This window comes from Elephas maximus, chromosome 2, assembly GCF_024166365.1.
Source record: "Elephas maximus indicus isolate mEleMax1 chromosome 2, mEleMax1 primary haplotype, whole genome shotgun sequence".
Lineage (NCBI taxonomy): Eukaryota > Metazoa > Chordata > Mammalia > Proboscidea > Elephantidae > Elephas > Elephas maximus.
In genome coordinates, this window is record NC_064820.1 from 193,258,540 (window position 1) to 193,277,539 (window position 19,000).

Consider the following 19,000-nt stretch of genomic DNA (forward strand, 5'->3'; position numbering starts at 1 on the left):
GTTCACTTGAGGTGGGGGGTGGGGGGCGGGTTCCAGGTGCCGGGCCTCACTAGGCGAGGCGTAGACGGAAGGGGCGTCTCTGGAGATAACTTTTCGACCTTCCTGGGAGGCAACCTGAGCCGGGGGGGCGTGGCCTAACCAAAATTCTAACAGTTTATTGGTCTTCCGGCCGGTAGGTGGGGCGTCCCCGGTACCTCATCCCTCCCTCCTTTAACCGGAAGTGTCTCTTGGTCTTTCCAGCTGGTTGTCATTTCACTCGGCTCGGTCCTGAGGAGAAGGACTCAGCCGCGGCTGCAGGACCCGGTCACCGGGAGGCGGTGGCGGCGGCGGCGGCGGCGGCGGCGGCAGCGGCAGCGGCAGCGGCAGCGGCGACAGTAGGGGAAGAAGAGGAGGAAGAAGGAAAGAAAAAGAAGTGCAAGGCGGAGTCCGCAGCAACGACAGCGGGGACTGCGGCGCCGGGGTAAAGCGACGGCGGCGACGACGACGACGGCCCAACAACCGTGAGGAGAAACAAAAGCGTTCTAAATTATAGTTTTTTTTAAAAAATCTGGGGGAAAAGAGAGAGAGCAAAGAGGGGAGGCCCTTCTCCTTTAGAGTACCGCAGCAGTGGGTTTTTTTTCTTTCTTTCCTCTTTCCCCCCCCCCACTGCGGAGAATCGAACTGAGAGAACTGAACAAACCGCCCCTGGGTCCCATGAGGGAAAAAAACCCCGGAGCCGCAGAGAGGGGAAGAGGCAGAGACCGCAGGACCTTCCAGGTCGCCCCCTTGATCCCCGCACCCCCGGGCCACCAGCGCGTCCTCGTCGAGTCTCGCTAATTCTTCCTGATCGCGACCCCCCTCAAGAGGGAGAAACGGGTGTTTCCAACCCATTTCATGGGGGAGAGGAGATCAGGGGGAGCCCAGGAACAGCGACCGCAGCAGGATCTGCACCCGGAGCCTCAGGAACAGCCCCAGAGGCCCAAACTGCACCCTGAGAAAGAGGAGAAACAGGACCAGGAACAGCAGAAGCCTCCCTGCAATCATCCCTCCATTAGTCAATGCTGATTTCCTCTCCCACAACCAGAAATTCAACTCCCACCCCAGATCACCTAATATAATCTATATATATAATATATAATATATAATGTTCTTAAATTATTCCTGATTTTTTTAAACCAAGCTGCCAAGAAAAAAACGTATTCTCCCCTTAGCCCTGTTCTAATTTTTATGTGAGTGAATCTAAACTGCTGAGGAAGACCATATGTGATTGTTAAATTATATATATAAATATATTTTTACTTCGAGCAATGCTTATTCTTCTACATCCATAGATGATTGAGAAGCTGTGTTTTTGTCATTCATGTATATTTTCCTTTGGAAAAAGAAAGCGCCTATTTTACTAACCAAAGACTTGATTTTTACCCTCTTCATTTTTATTCCCTCCTAGAAATAAGCCCGATTGGATTCATGTCAATGTTTTAAGAGATTTTTTTAGGTTTTTTTTGTTGTTATTGTTTTTCAGAGACCAGAATTCCAAATCAGCTATTTAGGGTGGGGATAAGCTTTGATCTTTGAGCTAGCTATAAATAAGACATTTCAAACAAACAAACAACTTAAAATTTCCATTGAGGAAAAAAGTGTGAGACATCAGGTTGTTATTTTTTATTGTAAGATTCTGATTTTAAAAATAATAAATGGGGGATTACGGGTTTGGAGTGCTAGTGCAAAGCAATACTGGGAATAAATCTGCTTTTCCAGTCAGATTCCATCCACATCTGCAGCCTCCACACCATCACCAAAATGCCACCCCCAGCCCTGCTGCTTTTATAAATAATAACACAGCTGCCAATGGCAGCAGTGCTGGGTCAGCTTGGCTCTTTCCTGCCCCAGCCACCCATAACATTCAGGATGAGATCTTGGGGTCAGAAAAAGCCAAAAGTCAGCAACAGGAACAGCAGGACCCTCTGGAAAAGCAGCAGCTCTCCCCCAGTCCAGGTCAGGAAGCTGGAATACTGCCTGAAACGGAGAAGGCAAAATCTGAAGAAAATCAAGGGGACAATTCTTCAGAAAATGGCAGTGGAAAGGAGAAAATAAGAATCGAATCGCCAGTGTTGACAGGGTTCGATTATCAAGAAGCCACGGGGCTAGGGACTTCGACCCAACCCTTGACATCTAGTGCATCGTCTCTTACTGGGTTCAGTAACTGGTCAGCAGCGATAGCGCCTTCATCGTCTACAATAATCAATGAAGATGCAAGTTTCTTTCACCAGGGAGGGGTCCCTGCTGCCTCAGCGAATAACGGTGCTCTGTTGTTTCAAAATTTTCCCCATCATGTCAGCCCTGGTTTCGGAGGCAGCTTCTCCCCTCAGATCGGGCCCCTGTCGCAGCACCACCCACATCACCCTCATTTCCAGCATCATCACAGCCAGCATCAGCAGCAAAGGAGGTCGCCTGCCAGTCCCCATCCCCCGCCTTTCACACACAGAAATGCTGCTTTTAACCAGCTGCCTCATTTGGCGAATAATCTTAACAAACCCCCCTCTCCATGGAGCAGCTACCAGAGCCCCTCTCCGACACCGTCTTCTTCCTGGAGCCCAGGGGGTGGTGGATATGGAGGCTGGGGAGGCTCCCAAGGCCGAGATCACCGCAGAGGGCTGAATGGAGGAATAACGCCCCTGAACTCCATCTCACCTTTGAAGAAAAATTTTGCAAGCAATCATATTCAGCTCCAGAAGTATGCTCGGCCCAGCTCTGCCTTTGCTCCCAAATCCTGGATGGAAGATAGCTTGAACAGAGCTGACAACATTTTTCCTTTTCCGGTAAGATTGTGTTCCATTAATAGATTTAGATGAATTAGGAAATAGTCATGGTGTAAAATCTATTTACTTAAGAGATTTTGAATTGTCCTTGTTCACATCTGAGCTCTCTTAGATAGAAAATAAATTAATTTTCAGACATTATTTTAGCAGCAGAGGAGTATAATTCGGAACAAAATATTTAGTAAGTACTATGATTTCTTTGATAATTTTGTAATTGTAGCCACAGACAGTCTTATGACTTGGCATAATTATGAATGCCAGGTAGCTAGTGATTTCGTAACTATTAACTGTAATATCCTTCTTGCCTGACTAGAGAATCAGGGTTGGTTTTTTCCTGCTTACCTAAGTGAGAATGAATAATATGTAGGTATAGATTTTTTTCATTGAGGAAACTCATGACCATTTTCTGCCTATATACAGTAACCACATACAATGCAGTTCTTTCTCCCCTGTAAGGTAGGGAGTCACTGAAAACCAGCTGTTCAATTAGTTTTCTCATTGGTTGCGTTTTAAACCTGGAGCCCCCTAGAATCTTGCAGTCTGAACAGTCTGAATCGGTCAATCCAGCAATATCTGTTAAACCGCTTTACCAATTCAGGGCTGCCTTGTGTTAGTAAGGACTAGTAGTGAGAAAAATGATCTAAATGTTTTCTTCATGCACATTTATTTTGAAATACTATGAAACTGTTGATCTTAGGATGACTCTCTTATGATGCCTTTCACCCATTTATTTAATTTTCAGTGTTAACACTAAACACTAAGGGTGCAGAAGATTAAACCATTGCTAAAAATAGATCCAGACAAAGGTTCAGGCAAAAATAGATCCAGGCCCCCCCCAAAAAAGTGATATTTTGCTACCAGAATACCCTTATTCTCACCAGAGTCACGCACCAGAGTCACGCACCAGAGTCACGCACCAGAGTCACGCACCAGAGTCACGCACCAGAGTCACGTTGTTGGATGTTTTTGAATTAATGAGCAGCCAGCTTAGTTGACAGGAACAAGATAATTTCAAAGTTAATTGGACATCAGATGCTCCACTAAATGTGTGTACTTCGGGAGTGTAATGATTTATGTGTGTTTAGTATATGTGTATAGAGTAATAATAGCTAACATTGAATCAGTCCACACGACAACCCCACAAGGTAAGTACTATTGTTATTCCCGTTTTACAGATGAGGAAATTGAGTATCAGAAAGATGGGATAACTTGCCCAAGAGCACATAGCTCGTAAGAGTACACATTCTTGGTTAAAAGCAAACAAACAAGAAAAACCAAGAATTAAAAATATATATCTATATACAATCCCTGGGTGGGGCAGATGGTTAAGTGTTTGACTACTAGCCAGAAGGTTGGTGGTTTGAACCCACCCAGAGACACCTGGAAAGACAGGCCCAGTGATTTGCTTCTGAAAGTTCACAGCCTTGAAAACCCTGTGGAGCAGTTCTATTCTGTCACACATGGGGTCTCCATGAGTTGGAATCAGCTAGACAACAACTAACAACAAGGATGTATATACATGTATACGTACATATGCACATATACATGTGTTACAGCTGGAGGGTTATTTTAGAAATTTTTTTGCAAGGCCTAAAACAAAACAGTTGCAGTGTTCTCAAATACAGTAGCACAAGCAGAATTATCCGTTTTAATTAGTAATTTGCGTAGAGGAAGGAGAAGTTTGCTAAGAAAACCCTTTGTCATTCCAAGGAGTTAAATATCTATTTCTTCTTTAAGGATTCAGGTGTAATGGTTAGGACATACTTTAAAATATTTGGTTAAATTCAGTTATAGATATTTCCTTTTCTAATAGTAAACCTGAAAGAGTCCTAAGCAAAAAGCTGTTGACATTTGCTTTTAGAATGAGTTTTTACTGAAACTCGAGCAATTATTGTTCTTTGATGGTCCGGTGAAAGGTTAAGACATTGGCAATCCCTTGAAATCTATTTTTTAGAAGTTGCTTTTGATATTCCTTTGAACATAAATTTAAAGGAAATGTAGTGCAAAGGTAACTTTTATGGATATTTATAGATTGCTAATTTTAACAATTTAAGATGGCACTCTGTACGTTTTAACTCGATTAAATTTGGCTCAGAATTGAAAACATTTTTCTTACTTTGCTGCTCTACTCTGACAGAATGAACTTATGTGAACTTGTGATCTGTTTTGCATTCTCAGATTGCTGACTTTTAATAAAGGTTTGCATTGGAAAAAATGAACGTTTCAGAAAATGAATGAGCTATGCTTATATGCATGTCATTAATAGTTTTTTTTTTTCCCTGTTGGGGCTAATAGAATGTGTTTAACATCTTCTTGATCAGATAGTTTCTTTAGAGCATAAACTGGTTTAGGAAATAATAAGACTAAGATTGATATTAAAAGATGCTGTTAGACACTAACTCTTCCCTTAGAATTGTTCTGTGTTATGCAGAGGATGGAAAAAGAATGGGTCAATATACCTGGCTCAGATATGGTCGGATTAGAAAGAAAGTTTCTGATTTCTGCTCCCTGCCCTCACCGTTTTTATGTGTGTGTGTGTGTGTGTGCGTGTGTGTGTGTGTTAGGGTGGGATGGAGAGTCCTGGGGTGGTTTGAAGGTCACAAGAAAAATAAGTGATTTGAAAAAAATCTTTTGTGGCAACAAACTCCTAATAATCTTGAAAAAAAATCCTAAGAAGTAAGTAAACTGGCTACTGTGATGCTTACTTACATGAATGCAGTTCTTCTGGTGTGTGTTTAAACAATAATTCTTTTGAATTAGTTTTTTGGCAAAGATATATCCTTTCGAGTTGATATCAATGACTTGGTTAAATTCGATATGAAAAAATGGAAAGGAACATTTATTTGACTAAGAGCCTGGAGGCCTAGGTTGTAGTCTTGGCTCTATCAGTATTATTATAGTATTGGCGGGGGGGTGGGGGGGGGCTCAGTTTCTTCATAAAATGTGGGAGGGAAATGACCTAGGCAATCTCTAAAATTCCTAACGATCCTTAAGCAATTTACTGTGAAATTTAAATTGTTGCAACTGCAAGCCACACTCATCTTTCTAAACAGCCCTGTCTTATTTCAAAATATTATCTTAAGCACTATCAGTTTTAGGAAAGAAGTTTTATAGATATTAGCAATGTAATTGCTGCTAGAAAATATTTCTTAGGCGTTATAGAGAGGTCTTAAAATACAGAAATACCGGATAGAGTTTACATGGCTACGTGATAATATTGGTATGCAAGCAAAGGCTAGCAAGGTATTGCTGTATTAAAAGGAAATAATTGACATGAAACGTAACTAATATTGGGCAATGTTTATTTTAATTTGATTTGAATCAGAATGATTTTTACATTTGTTTACTGCAGACTTGGGTATATATGGTGAATTAAAATTAATGGTAAAAGTTTCAATTTAGTCTGACCAATCTCACCATTCCCTTTTATCCAGGTTTATGGAGCAGGAACAGAGATTTCAAATATGTGCATAATCCTCAAATAACTGATATGGGAAGGCATTATATTTTGGGAATTTTTTAATTACATTTTGTTTCTTAATCATGTTTGCTTAGTTTAAAGCTTTCATTATATGAATTCAGATGGCATGCTGCAAATCATGTTTTCAGATATAAGTAAAGGCATATGCGTTTAATAATAATAATAGCTAACATGCCACTATGTTCTAAGTGTTTTGCATGTGTTAGTTCATTTAATTCACTCAACAACTCTCCGAGGTTAGAAACTATTATTATTGTTCTCATCATTCACACATAAGATGTGGCTTTTAACTGATATACTACAGTGCCTCTTCACAGACATAATATGGCTGAGAGGGAAGCTGGGGGGAGGATGCCACCCAGAAACATACGAAGTGAGGAAAATTTTATGGTGAATAAAATGATCAAAAGCTAGTTGTAGATATAATTTTGAAAGTGGAAAATAATGGAATATATTTGTTTATCAAGTTTAAAAGACTAAACTTGATCATATTCAAGTCAAAACTTTTTTCTTTTCTTTTTTTTTTTTTTTTGAATTTTCAGTATATACTATATACCAGGCACTGAACTAGATGCTTTCAAATATGTTATTACACTTCATATGTAGATTTTTCCCTACTTTGTGAAGTTGGCATTATTTTCCCAATTTCAGCATGAAGAAACAGGTCCATTATTCATGTTAGTACAGGCATGATTTCACCCTTACATTAAGGAAAAAAAAAAAATCTCTCAGATCCCTGCGAAACACATCCTGGAATTCTTATGTCCACACCAAATAATATACTGTGGCACCTACCGGTAATTACATATGACCATAGCACTTCTTTGGAGGGGTGCCTCGATTTTCTTCTGTCCGTAGAGACAGGAGAATTGCCTGGTATATATGCTAATACCCTCTTACCTACAGCTTAATTATGCTGCCACCTCCATTAGCTAAAACCAGGAAAAAAACAAAACAAAAGGCAAATTCTGTAAGTCATATAGACTGTCCTAAAATTTGATTGAAAGAGAAACACTTCAGGACTTCACTTAGAGCCCATTTGCTCTTACTTTAAATATAGTCACCGCAGATTTGTTACGTTGTCTTAACCAGGTAAATAATGCCTGTCACTATAATAACTCTCCTTTTGCTGTCAGTTTCTTGATCCTTAAAATTATATGTGGCATCTTATATTTGTGCACAGACAGTAACTGCATTGCTTCAGTTCTGAAAGTCATGGTGAATTATTAAAATTGTCAAAAATGTCACCTTATTGCATTTTTTGTTTCTTAATGTAGTCCCAAGAGGAATCTGTGAATAGGAAACATCTTCTTTGACTTTGCATTTGTTTATATTAGAAGGGGGGAAACAAATTTTTAACTGTTAAGCATAGGTTGGAGGGCTGTAACAGAATTGAGATATTGAAAAAACTTTGGGTGAAGCCTACCAGATGCCGTTTCACCTCTCTTTGTAGAAGGCCTTTTAACTAGGTTTAATTGCTAGAATAGAAACGTGGGTGGAGTAGAGTTTTTTTTTTTTTATTATTTTTTGTTGTCTTGAGAGAAGCCACAGAATATGATCAACACATTGCTCCAATATCTTTCAGGAAAAACCTGTTTATTGCAAGCCTAATGAATGTGGTTGTTGCTACTCACAACTGGAAGGTGCTACTTACGCTTAGTTAATGAGTTTAAGCTTTTGAAAGTAATCCTTGTTGGTGTTCATGAGAAAGAAATAGAAAAAGTAGTCTTAAAATTAATAAATGCCTGGTTGGAGTTTTACAGTCTAAATACATTTTTTGTAAGAGTTTTCTTTAACTCACTATAAGGAAAATAAGCTTGAAGACCTACTATGACATATTTTTCAGCACCATAGTGGATCTGGGTTTGGGTCTCATCACGGATAAGATAGTATGTACAATATGTTTTCTTTAAGGCAGAAGCCTATAACATGACCATTCCTTTTAATTTTCCCTACAAAATCATTTTATTTTATATTTAATTGTTCAAAGGTGACTTGCAGGGATTGAAGTAAAATTTTTACCTTGGTAAATTTAGACCAATGTATAATTTTTAATTTCAAATTTAGAGTAGATTGTCTTCATATTTTATATTATTGAAATGGAACGGGTTCTACTTTCTAGTTTTCAGAAAATACGCAGTGGATAGAAAGATAAAGGTGTAGGTCTTATTTTTAATCAGTTTCTGAAGGTAAAATACAAAGTTACTGAAAAAAGCTATTTGTGAGGCCAAAGATGTAATAGAATGAAGCACAGGCCCTGGGTCCCGGCAGACTTAGGTTTGATTCTGAACTCTATTTAGCAGTGTGACCTTGAACAAAGGAAGACAGCACCTCATCAAGTTAATAATATAGCCACCCGCCACATAACATCCATTCAGGTAACATCCAACAGTATATAGGTTCGTGGTACCGTAAGGTTATAATAGAGTTCAAGAAATCCCGATTAGAGAACAGAACATATCAGACGTAACCAGAACAGCCTCCTGCGTGCAACACGTGTATCTCGTCTCTCGTACACACAGCAGTAGCACTGCCAGTACATATATAGCCTGTAATACGTATGTCTTGATAGTCATAATGAACACCTATCTTACTGGCTTGTGTATGTACTGTATTGGACTTTCTATTGTTATTTTAAGGTGAACTTCTTCTACTTACAGAGAAAAAGTTTACTGTATAACAGTGTATGCTTCGACTGGTAGACAACAACATCCAAGCTTGTGTATCACACATCTCTTGAGTGTTGTAGTATTATCTCCTGTTTAATTTTCTTTAAAAAATAGTACCCCGTGAAGTGCATCATGTCTCCTAAACGAAGCAAAATCAGTGCTAGTGATAGCAGCAGCAAGAGGTGAAGGAGAAACACTGCTTTGGAAGTGCAGCAGAAAGCTATTAGACAACACGAAGGTGGAAAACCAGTGGATGCTATTGTTCACGATTTAGGCATGTTTGCACAACGCCCAAATTACGTGACATTCTGTTTTGCAGAATGTATCCTGGATGGTAAGCAACGCACGACTGTACTGAACTTGAAGGGTTTTTGTAAGGTATCTTGAGTATATGGCCATATGAGGTAGCATAATTTTTTTTTTAATGTAAAATATGGATCTTTTATATTGAGTAAAATCATGAACTTAAATTAATTACAAATATAGCTTGGGCTCTTATGAAAGATTTTAACCAGTCCTTAGCATTGTCTTATTATTTATGCTTTATTTCTGAGAATAACTCCCTTTGATAAGCTAGAGGCAGCCAAGATACGTAAAATATTTACCAGAAGAATTATCAATTTTTTTGAAGAGAGGTTTTATATATATATATATATATATATATATTCTTAAATTTTCGTTAGCATTGGCAGCCTGTATCTTTCAGTATTTTTAAAGACTTTGCCTGCAGTTATTTTAAGAAATTTAGAACATGCAATGTGGTTGCTTTTGCATACATTAAAGAAGACTATATTTTAATGAAGAATTTGAGATTTTTTTTTGGAAAGAGATAGGAAAAGATACCGTAAAAATTTGAATTGGGTATAATTTGGCGTTTATGCTGGAGTTCAGTTTTTTTTTTAGATTTTAATTCATTTATTTGGCACACATTTTTTACACACCTGCTATGTAATGGGCAACGTACAGAACTAGATATCTCATAAAAATTGTTCTGATTTGATTATGTATCTCTAACCAATGCTAATCTTTGAATGATGCTGACCATACATTTCCCCTCTTAAATGTTAAAAACAATCAGCTAGCACATTAGTTTGATTACATTTTAATTCATGAGCTAGTTAAACGTTAAGACAAACTAACAGATTCAACTTTAGGTATCACAAAAACAATGCATAAATGGTATTTCCAGATATTTTATTGATAATCACATCTATAAATATACACCTTTACAAGGTGCCTTATACATGTGTACCCAACATGCGTTTATTTAAGTTCTGTGACAAAATGCTATCAGAAAAGGCAAACTTGAACATATGGGTGGCAGAATTCAGATCCCAGTACCTGTCAAAGAAAAGCTCCAGCAGTGACCCACAGTTCTTTTCTTGTTTACAGTGTAAATTATTAAAGTTTAAGGCCTTAAGCTGTGCAAGTACTTTCCATATTATAAGATAGTTATTTTGGGCAATTTCTGTTGGCTGAATATCAGATATAGCCCAATTATTATTTTTTGTAGATCTAAATTTAGTTATAGTCACCCTCAGTAATGTACATTTTAAAGCCACATTTATATTTAAAATACTACGTAATATACTTTTAATAGTAGTTCTTTGAGGTATTCTTGAGGAATGTATCAAGTCAGTAGGATTATTGTGCAAGTCAGTAAAACAGCTGCTATCATTTCAATGTTCATATGAATACCTTTAAGAAAGACAAATATATGTATATATAAAACACTGCTACTTAGAAAAATATTCCAATTGTGGTAATGGAAGTCAGGTCTGGGTTCCAGTATGGCTCTGCCACTTATTAGCTGCGTGGCCAAGGGCAAGCTACTAAACCTTCCTGATCCTTCAGTTTCTCATCTCTTTTGCCTGGTCTTTTTGAGGATAAAATGAGATACAGGTAGTCCCTGACTTATAATGTATTCAAGTTATGACTAACTGCACTTACGACTGAAAAAAAAAAAAAAAATGAGGTTTTTGGCTTACGTCAGAAACAACCTACAATGAAGTTGTCAGAACAGAACCCCGTCGTAAGTCGGGGACTACCTGAATATACAGTATTTGGCTTCCACAAGATTCTGTTGTTGTAAGAAAACAAGTCATCAAATAGAAATTTTAATTCAAAATCTCACAAATAGCACAGTCTCTTAGAAAGTGAAAACCAGTGTATAACTTATGTATGGTAATTTAAGCTTAATTTTAAAGTAGAATTTTATAAACTGAACTATCCTTTTAGAAATAAGGTCCCTGTGCGTAAGTAATCGTGGGAATCAGGCTAGGTAATGTTCCCATTTTCTCGAACATTGCTGAAAATTCAATGACCAACTGAATTTTTTTTTTCTCTTTTGGCTAATTTTTTTTCTCTACTTCTTTTTAATTTTTTATTATGAAGAATTTAAACATATTCAGTAGTAGATAAAATAGTATGGTGGACTCTCATGTACATGTCACCTACTTTCAACAATTACCAGCTCATGGGTAACCCTGTTTCATCTCTACTCCTGTCTGCTTTCTCCTCTTTCATATTATTTTGAAACGATTCCCAGATACTCTTTTATCAGTAAATGGTTCTGTATGTGTCTATAAAAGATGGTCTTTTTAAAAAAAATTTTATTGTGCTTTAAGTAAAGTTTACAAATCAAGTCAGTCTCTCACACAAAAACTTATATACACCTTGCTGTATACTCCTAATTGCTCTCCCCCTAATGAGACAGCATACTTCTTCCCTCCACTCTCTCTTTTCATGTCCATTTGGCCAGCTTCTGATCCCCTCTGCCCTCTCATCTCCCCCCCAGATAGGAGATGCCAACATAGTCTCAAGTGTCTACCTGATCCAAGAAGCTCATTCTTCACCGGTATCATTTTCTATCCCATTGTCCAGTCCAATCCCTGCCTAAGAGTTGGCTTTGGGAATGGTTCCTATCTTGGGCTAACAGAAGGTCTGGGGACCATGACCACTGGTGTCCTTCTAGTCTCAGTCAGACCATTAAGTCTGGTCTTTTTATGTGAATTTGGGATCTGCATCCCACTGCTCTCCTGCTCCCTCAGAGGTTCTCTGATGTGTTCCCTGTCAGGGCAGTCATCGGTTGTAGCCGGGCACCATGTAGTTCTTCTGGTCTCAGGATGATGTAGTCTCTGGTTTCTGTGGCACTTTTTGTCTCTTGGGCTCATAATTGCCTTGTGTCTTTGATGTTCTTCATTCTCCTTTGCTCCAGGTGGGTTGAGACCAATTGATGCATCTTACGTGGCCGCTTGCTAGCATTTAAGACCCCAGACACCGCTCTCCAAAGTGGGATGCAGAATGTTTTCTTAATAGATTTTATTATGTCAGTTGACTTAGTTGTCCCCTGAAACCATGGTCCCCAAACCCCCGCCCCTGCTATGTTGGCATTTGAAGCAGTCAGTTTATTCAGGAAACTTCTTTGCTTTTGCTTTAGTCCAGTTGTGCTGACCCCTCCTGTACTGTGTATTGTCTTTCCCTTCACCTAAAGTAGTTCTTACCTACTACGTAATTAGTAAATACCCCTCTCCCACCCCCCCTCCTTCCCCACCTCTCGTAACCATCAAAGAATATTTTCTTCTGTGTTTAAACTATTTCTCGAGTTCTTATAATAGGGGTCTTATACAATATTTGTCCTTTTGCAACTGACTAATTTCACTCAGCATAGTGCCTTCCAGGTTCCTCCATGTTATGAAATGTTTCACAGATTCCTCACTGTTGTTTATCGATGCGTAGTATTCCACTGTGTGAATATACCATAATTTATTTATCCATTCATCCGTTGATGGGCACCTTGGTTGTATCCATCTTTTTGCTATTGTAAACAGTGCTGCAGTGAACATGGGTGTGCTTGTGTAAAGGCTCTTATTTCTCTAGAATATTTTCCAAGGAGTGGGATTGCTGGATGGTATGGTAGTTCTATTTAGTATTTTTTTCTTAAAAAAGTAAGAAACTATTTTTCTGGTTGTTTTTTAAAGAATGATAGTGAGAAACTGAAGCAAGGCCCCCATTTTTATTGCACCTACTCAGCGTGTTCTACCACTCCACAGGGTGCTAATCTCTAAGAAAACCACTATTGACCTCACCTCCTCCCCTCTAGGCATGGCAAGATGCTGGTGGTCACCAAGGCCATCAAAAAACAAAAAGAGAGAGATCCAGCTGAATCACCAAAACATCAACTGGTGGCCAAAAATTTGGGAGGAGATTATACTGTTTTCCTCCTTTCATTTCAGCCTTGCTTTGGGTATAGGTCTTCTGAAAGGAGGAATGAAAGAACAGGACAGGGCCGAGAGCTTTTTGGTTGTATTTTTGTTGTTACTGTTGATTTGTTTCTGTTTTTAGAGGGGTTTAGAGGGTTTTGGTCTTTGCGGGCCTTTAGACTGCATCACACTTTTTAATCTCTTGCCCTCATTCAACCGCAGATATTTAATGCCGTCTGTGGATCATGTGCTGGGCCTGGTGGTGAAGTAGTTACGAGTTCAGGCTGCTAAGCAAGAGGTTGGCAGTTTGAATCCACCAGCTTCTCCGTGGAAACCCTATAGTGCAGTTCTACTTTGTCCTGTAGGTCACTATGAGTCAGAATCGACTTGACGGCACACAGCAACAACAATGGATCGTGTGCTGGGAGTGCTTATGAAGTGTACAGCCTGGTGACATTTTGTGTTGTGCTGGAGTGTTGAGAAGTACCTTCTGTTCAGGAGACTTCAGAGAGCTACCGAGTGGGGGTGTGGGAAGCTGTGAGGGCCCAGAGGAGCTGAAGCCAAGGACACGCTGCTTTTTGAGATTGCTGACAAGGCTCACAAAAAAGAAGAGATGTCAAGGGTTACAGGACACAAACCTCAGTTTTGGAATAAAGATTGTACATTTGGGGGACCAACATTCCCTGTGGACTCTGCACCCTAATTGGGCCTAACAGACATGAAGAGGAGGAACCCTGACAGCCAGCAAGCTCCCAAAGATAGAGGAGTGCCGGAAGGGTCTTCATGGCTGTATTCCTCAGAGCTGAGATTTAGTACTATCTACCTGCTTTCCATAAACTAATGACGTCTTGTCTTGAATAGTTTATTAGACAGGAAAAATCTTGCCTGGCTTTACAGAAAAACTCATTTTATTTCAATGATACTTTTGGGTTCAGAGGTTTTGGCTTATTTTGATTATCTCTGAAAATTGGCTATAGGAAGTAGTACAGAACAGCTGGATTATTCAGATGTACTAATACCTAATTTGAAATGTTAGTTTTGGACTCTTTTTGCCATTGCTCCAGAAAGAGAAGGGGCAGAGGGAATGCTTATTGAATGGGTCTGTTAACTTCTGGTTTTACATACTTACCTCATGTAATCCTCACCACAGCCTTATAAGGGAATTGTTGTTATCCCCATTTTGCTGATGAAACCAATATTCCAAGATGTTGCAGTGTCAAGTGGTGATTTGAACTCAGGTCTTGTAATAGATTTTAATTATTTCTCTGTGCCCTGCAAAGTTAGAAGAAGAAAGGGGTCTGTTGATCTAGGAACTAGCTAATCAGTATAGAATGCCAGTGTGTTTGTTTTTTACTACAGCTAAGTGGTGACAAGAAATGTTTATCACCTTAAGGATTTCTGATGTCCCAGGTAAAAAACCTGTGGTTTATTTAGGAAAGGTGGAATGAAATAAATTTTTCTCTTCTCAGAGACTCTCTGGGGAGTTCTTTTGATTTGTCAGTTTACACAGGAACCAAATGGAGCTTTTGACCTAATCAGGGTAAAACACTGAAGACGTTCATCCATTAAGTTATAGTTTATAATTGTATTCAGGAACATTTTTGGTAGCCTAACATCTTAACCTTCATTGAGAGTTTATAATGAAAAAATACTGACTGAAGAGGGAACCTAATGAGAAATATGAGATGGTTTCAGTGAGATGCCTCCTACTACAGATAATTTCCTCTGCTTTTAACCTGTACCACTTCTTCTGTATAGTCAAGCCAAGTCAAACATACATACAGTGAAAGATTTCATACCTTGCAGGTATCAGTAGAATGAAAATTCTAGGTCATAACAAGGCTCATTTAAACTGACCACTTTCCTGAACTTCTTCTCTGATGTCAGACTCCCAAGTTCGAATCTCAGCTCTACCACTTTGTGACTTTGAGGTCATTTGACTTCTCACAGCTTCATTTGCCTAACATGGAGATAATAATAATACCTACTTCACATGATGGTTGTGAGGAATTAATGTGTGTAAATGGTAGTGTTATGGATTGAATCATGTCCCCCCAAACTATGTGTCAGCTTGGTTAGGCCTTGATTCCCAGTTGTGTGGTCGTCCTCCATTTTGTGATTGGTATAATTTTCTTATATGTTGTAAATCCTAATCTCTGCCTGTGCTTAATTAGGCAAAAATGGATTGCCTTGAAGAGAATTAATGTAGGATGTAACACTCTTGCTCAGGTCACATCCCTGATCCAATGTAAAGGGAGTTTCCCTGAGGTGTGGCCTGCACCACCTTTTATCTTACAAGAGATAAGAGTAAACGGAAGTGATCAAAGAGAGGGGGGACTTTGTATCACCAAGAAAGCATTGCTGGGAGCAAAGCGTATCTTTTGGACCTGGGGCTCCTGTGCAGAGGAGCTCCTGCTCTAGGGGAAGATTGATGACAAGGACCTTCCTCCAGAGCCAACAGAAAGGAAAAGCCTTGCCCTGGAGCTGATGCCCTGAATTCAGACTTCTAGCCCACCAGACTGTGAGAGAATAAACTTCTGTTTGTTAAAGCCATCCACTTGTGGTATTTCTGTTATAGCAGCACTGGATGACTGAGACAGTATCTAAGGCATGTGAGCTGTATACAACACAACCAGGAGGAGCATGCTCCACTTTAATAATCGTGGTGATGATGATGATGGACTTAGTGTATGCCAGACATATGCTGCGATCTGTGTTTACAGAGATGAGTGAGTGGAGCTTGCAGTTCAGTGGTAAATAATTGTAACACAGAGTGTCACTATCATGTGGGTGTCAGAGGGCCTGGGGAAAACAGAGGAAATGTGACTTGCTGCCTCCACAGGGATGTGAGTGTCACTTGGAAGTGGAACTTTGAAAATTGACTATGTGGTCAAGTCTTGATGATCTGTGGGATTAATATTATTGAATCCAAGAAGAATATTTACATTTTGGCAAATCTTGGGTTAAAACTCCCATAGTTACCTTTGGCTAATTATAGCCTCTACTGGCATCTCAGACTTCCTGTTTATTTTGGTGGCTCACACATTGGCATAAATTTTTTTTCCAACAAAAACATTTTCAGTTCCCTTCTTAACCAGGGAAGGTTTAATCCAGAAAGAGAAACTTGCACAGGGCAATACAGTTACGTAGCAGCCTGAAAAATGACAATCGTGGGATGTGTTTTTACAGAAAGAGAATGAGTAAAGGAGTCACTGAATCTTGACTTTGATTTTTAATAACATGGCTACATTCAGTCAATTACATTTTGTGTTTTAGATTCGTTCTAAACCCATTGTCAAGTCGATTCCACCTCATAGCAACCCTATAGGACGGAATAGAACTGCCCCATAGGGTTTCCAAAAAGCAGTTTCTTTACAGAAGTAGGTTACTACATCTTCCTCCTGTGGAACTGATGAGTTCGAACTCCCAACCTTTTGGTTAGCAGCTGAGCGCTTAACAACTATGCCACCAGGGCTCCTTCGTAGAGTCCTTAGGAGTCGGAATCGACTTAATAGCAATGGATTTGGTTTGTGACTTGTTAAGAAGTTACAATCTTGAGGCATGGGTGGTTAGCATAGCCTTTGTTTAGACTGTTCATCTTGGAGATGGCCTTATGAGACATTTGATGATGTTTTGAGATAGAGACACATCAGTAGTGAATACCTAAAGAGCATGTATTCTGTGTTGTTGAATGAAAGACGAGCCGTGTGTTTAAAATATCAAGTACATAGAAATCCAAGATAGTGTTTTGTTGTGAAAATGTAAGCCCTACAGCCTCATCTACCATGCAACCAGGAGAACTAGATGGTTGCTGGCTACTATTACTAATCGTTCTAACCAGGGACACAGTAGATGGGCCTGGATAGATAGGAAGAAAAAGAAGGAACAAAACTCAAATTCTTAAAAAAAAGCCTGACTTACTGGACCGGTAGAGACCAGAGGAACCCCTGAGACTGTCGCCCTGAGACACCCTTTAAACCTGGAACTGAAACCATTCCTGGAGATAACCTTTCAGCTTAACAGTGGATTCCCCATAAAATAAACAACCTGTGCTCTTTAAAAAAAAACAAACCTATATGAGACCAAATGGTCAAGATTTACCCTAGAGCAAAGATGAGAAGATAAGGGGTGGGGAGGCAGGGAGGCTAGATTAATGGAAATGAAACAACCAGAATGGAAATAATGAGAATTCTGATACATTGTGAAAAATGTAATCACTGTCACTGAACAATATACATAGAAATTATTAAATGGAAACCTAAATAGATGTGTAAACTTTCACCAAAAACACAATAAAATATTATTTTAAAAAAGAAAATGTAAGCACCAGATTTGTATTTTATTCTTAATAGCAAACCACTTACCTCTCAAGGCTTTTCTCAAAGAGCAAGTCCATATTATTGAAATACTCCATCTATCTTGATTGAAATTTCTTTCCAAGTTATGCATCTTAGAACTTGGAAGAGAGGAATTTGTTTCAGGTTTTGTGAGCAAAGCCCTTCTCTTCATAAGAATGTATAATATTGAATTTCAGCTGGACTGTAGTGCTGGCTAACCAAAATGGAAGCTACAGATTATACCCCCAAGTATCTAATGAAGCTCACCTCTTGAATGGAATTGCTTAACTCAGTGATTCTCAAAGTTTTCCACTTGGAAACTTGTTGTTATTAGATGCCTTTGAGTCGGTTCCAACTCATAGCAACCCTGTGCACAACAAAACAAGACACTACCTGGTCCTGTGCCATCCTCACATTCATTGTTACGCTTGAGCCCATTGTTGCAGTCACTGTGTCAATCCATGTTGTTGAAAAAGAGTGCCTTCCTCTTTTTCACTGACCTTCTATTTTATCAAGCATGATGATGTTTTCCAGGGATTGATCCCTCCTGATAACATGTCCAAAGTACATGAGTTGAAGTCTTGCTGTCTTGGTTTCTGACGAGCATTCTGGCTGTGTTTCTTCCAAGACAGATTTGTTTTTTCTTCTGGCAGTCCGTGGTGTATTCAGTACTCTTTGCCAACACCATAATTCAAAGGCATCAGTTCTTCTTCGGTCTTCCTTATTCATGGTGCAGCTTTCACGAGCATATGAGGCAGTTGAAACTACCATGGCTTGGGTCAAGTGCACCTTAGTCCTCAAAGTGACATCTTTGATTTTTAACAATCTAAAGAGGTCTTTTACAGCAGATTTGCCCAGTGCAGTATGTTGTTTGATTTCTTGACTGCTGATTCCATGGGCGTTAATTATGAATCCAAGTAAAATGAAATCCTTGACTTGTTAGAAATGTAAATCCTTGAGCCCTACCCAGACGTACTGAAGGAGAAACTGTAGGCGTGGGGTATAGTAATCTGTGTTTTAATAAGACTGCCAAGTGATTCTGTTGCACTCTCAAGTGGGAGAGCCATTGGCTGTAATCTAAATCCATCAATATTATTAGATGTGTATTAAAACTAGATATCATCTAATATATATCCATCTGGATATTAAAATTATTGCAAGAAATGATTTTGTTTGTGGCATAATTGCAATTTAATTGTTTTTCTTAAAAGTAATAGTCCAACAGGTTCACCTGCTTCTTACAGCTACTTCTGGAATGTTATGAAAATCAATGTCACCAACAATATGCTGTGTAGGTCTTATTTTGTCATGGCAGGCAGGATTATTCAGGTGTATAAGTAGAAGGACTGGTCTTAGCACATTGCCCTTTGCAATAGAAATTTGTTTTGTTAGAAGGTTATATTGATCAACTTTGATTTTCCTAAGTGACATTGTATGGTTTTTCCTTCAGAAATTGTCCTGTGAGTTACAGGTGACAGAAACTGAAACCAACCAGTTACTGACGTACAACTCA

At 39.1% G+C, this 19,000-nt stretch overlaps 1 protein-coding gene across 4 annotated transcripts in view; it reads left to right on the forward strand.

Moving 5' to 3' along the window:
* The first annotated feature begins 219 nt into the window (after positions 1-219).
* The window catches only part of CPEB4 (cytoplasmic polyadenylation element binding protein 4), a 77,766-nt gene continuing 58,985 nt past the window's right edge, over positions 220-19,000 (forward strand). For 2 of the 4 annotated variants that reach the window (XM_049874340.1, XM_049874341.1), the window contains exon 1: positions 226-2,798. In XM_049874340.1, the coding sequence (XP_049730297.1) occupies positions 1,674-2,798 (1,125 nt within the window). In that variant the 5' untranslated portion in view covers positions 226-1,673. Of the gene's footprint in view, positions 2,799-19,000 lie in introns of all 4 variants that reach the window. The other 2 variants (XM_049874342.1, XM_049874343.1) reach the window with 2 other exon arrangements.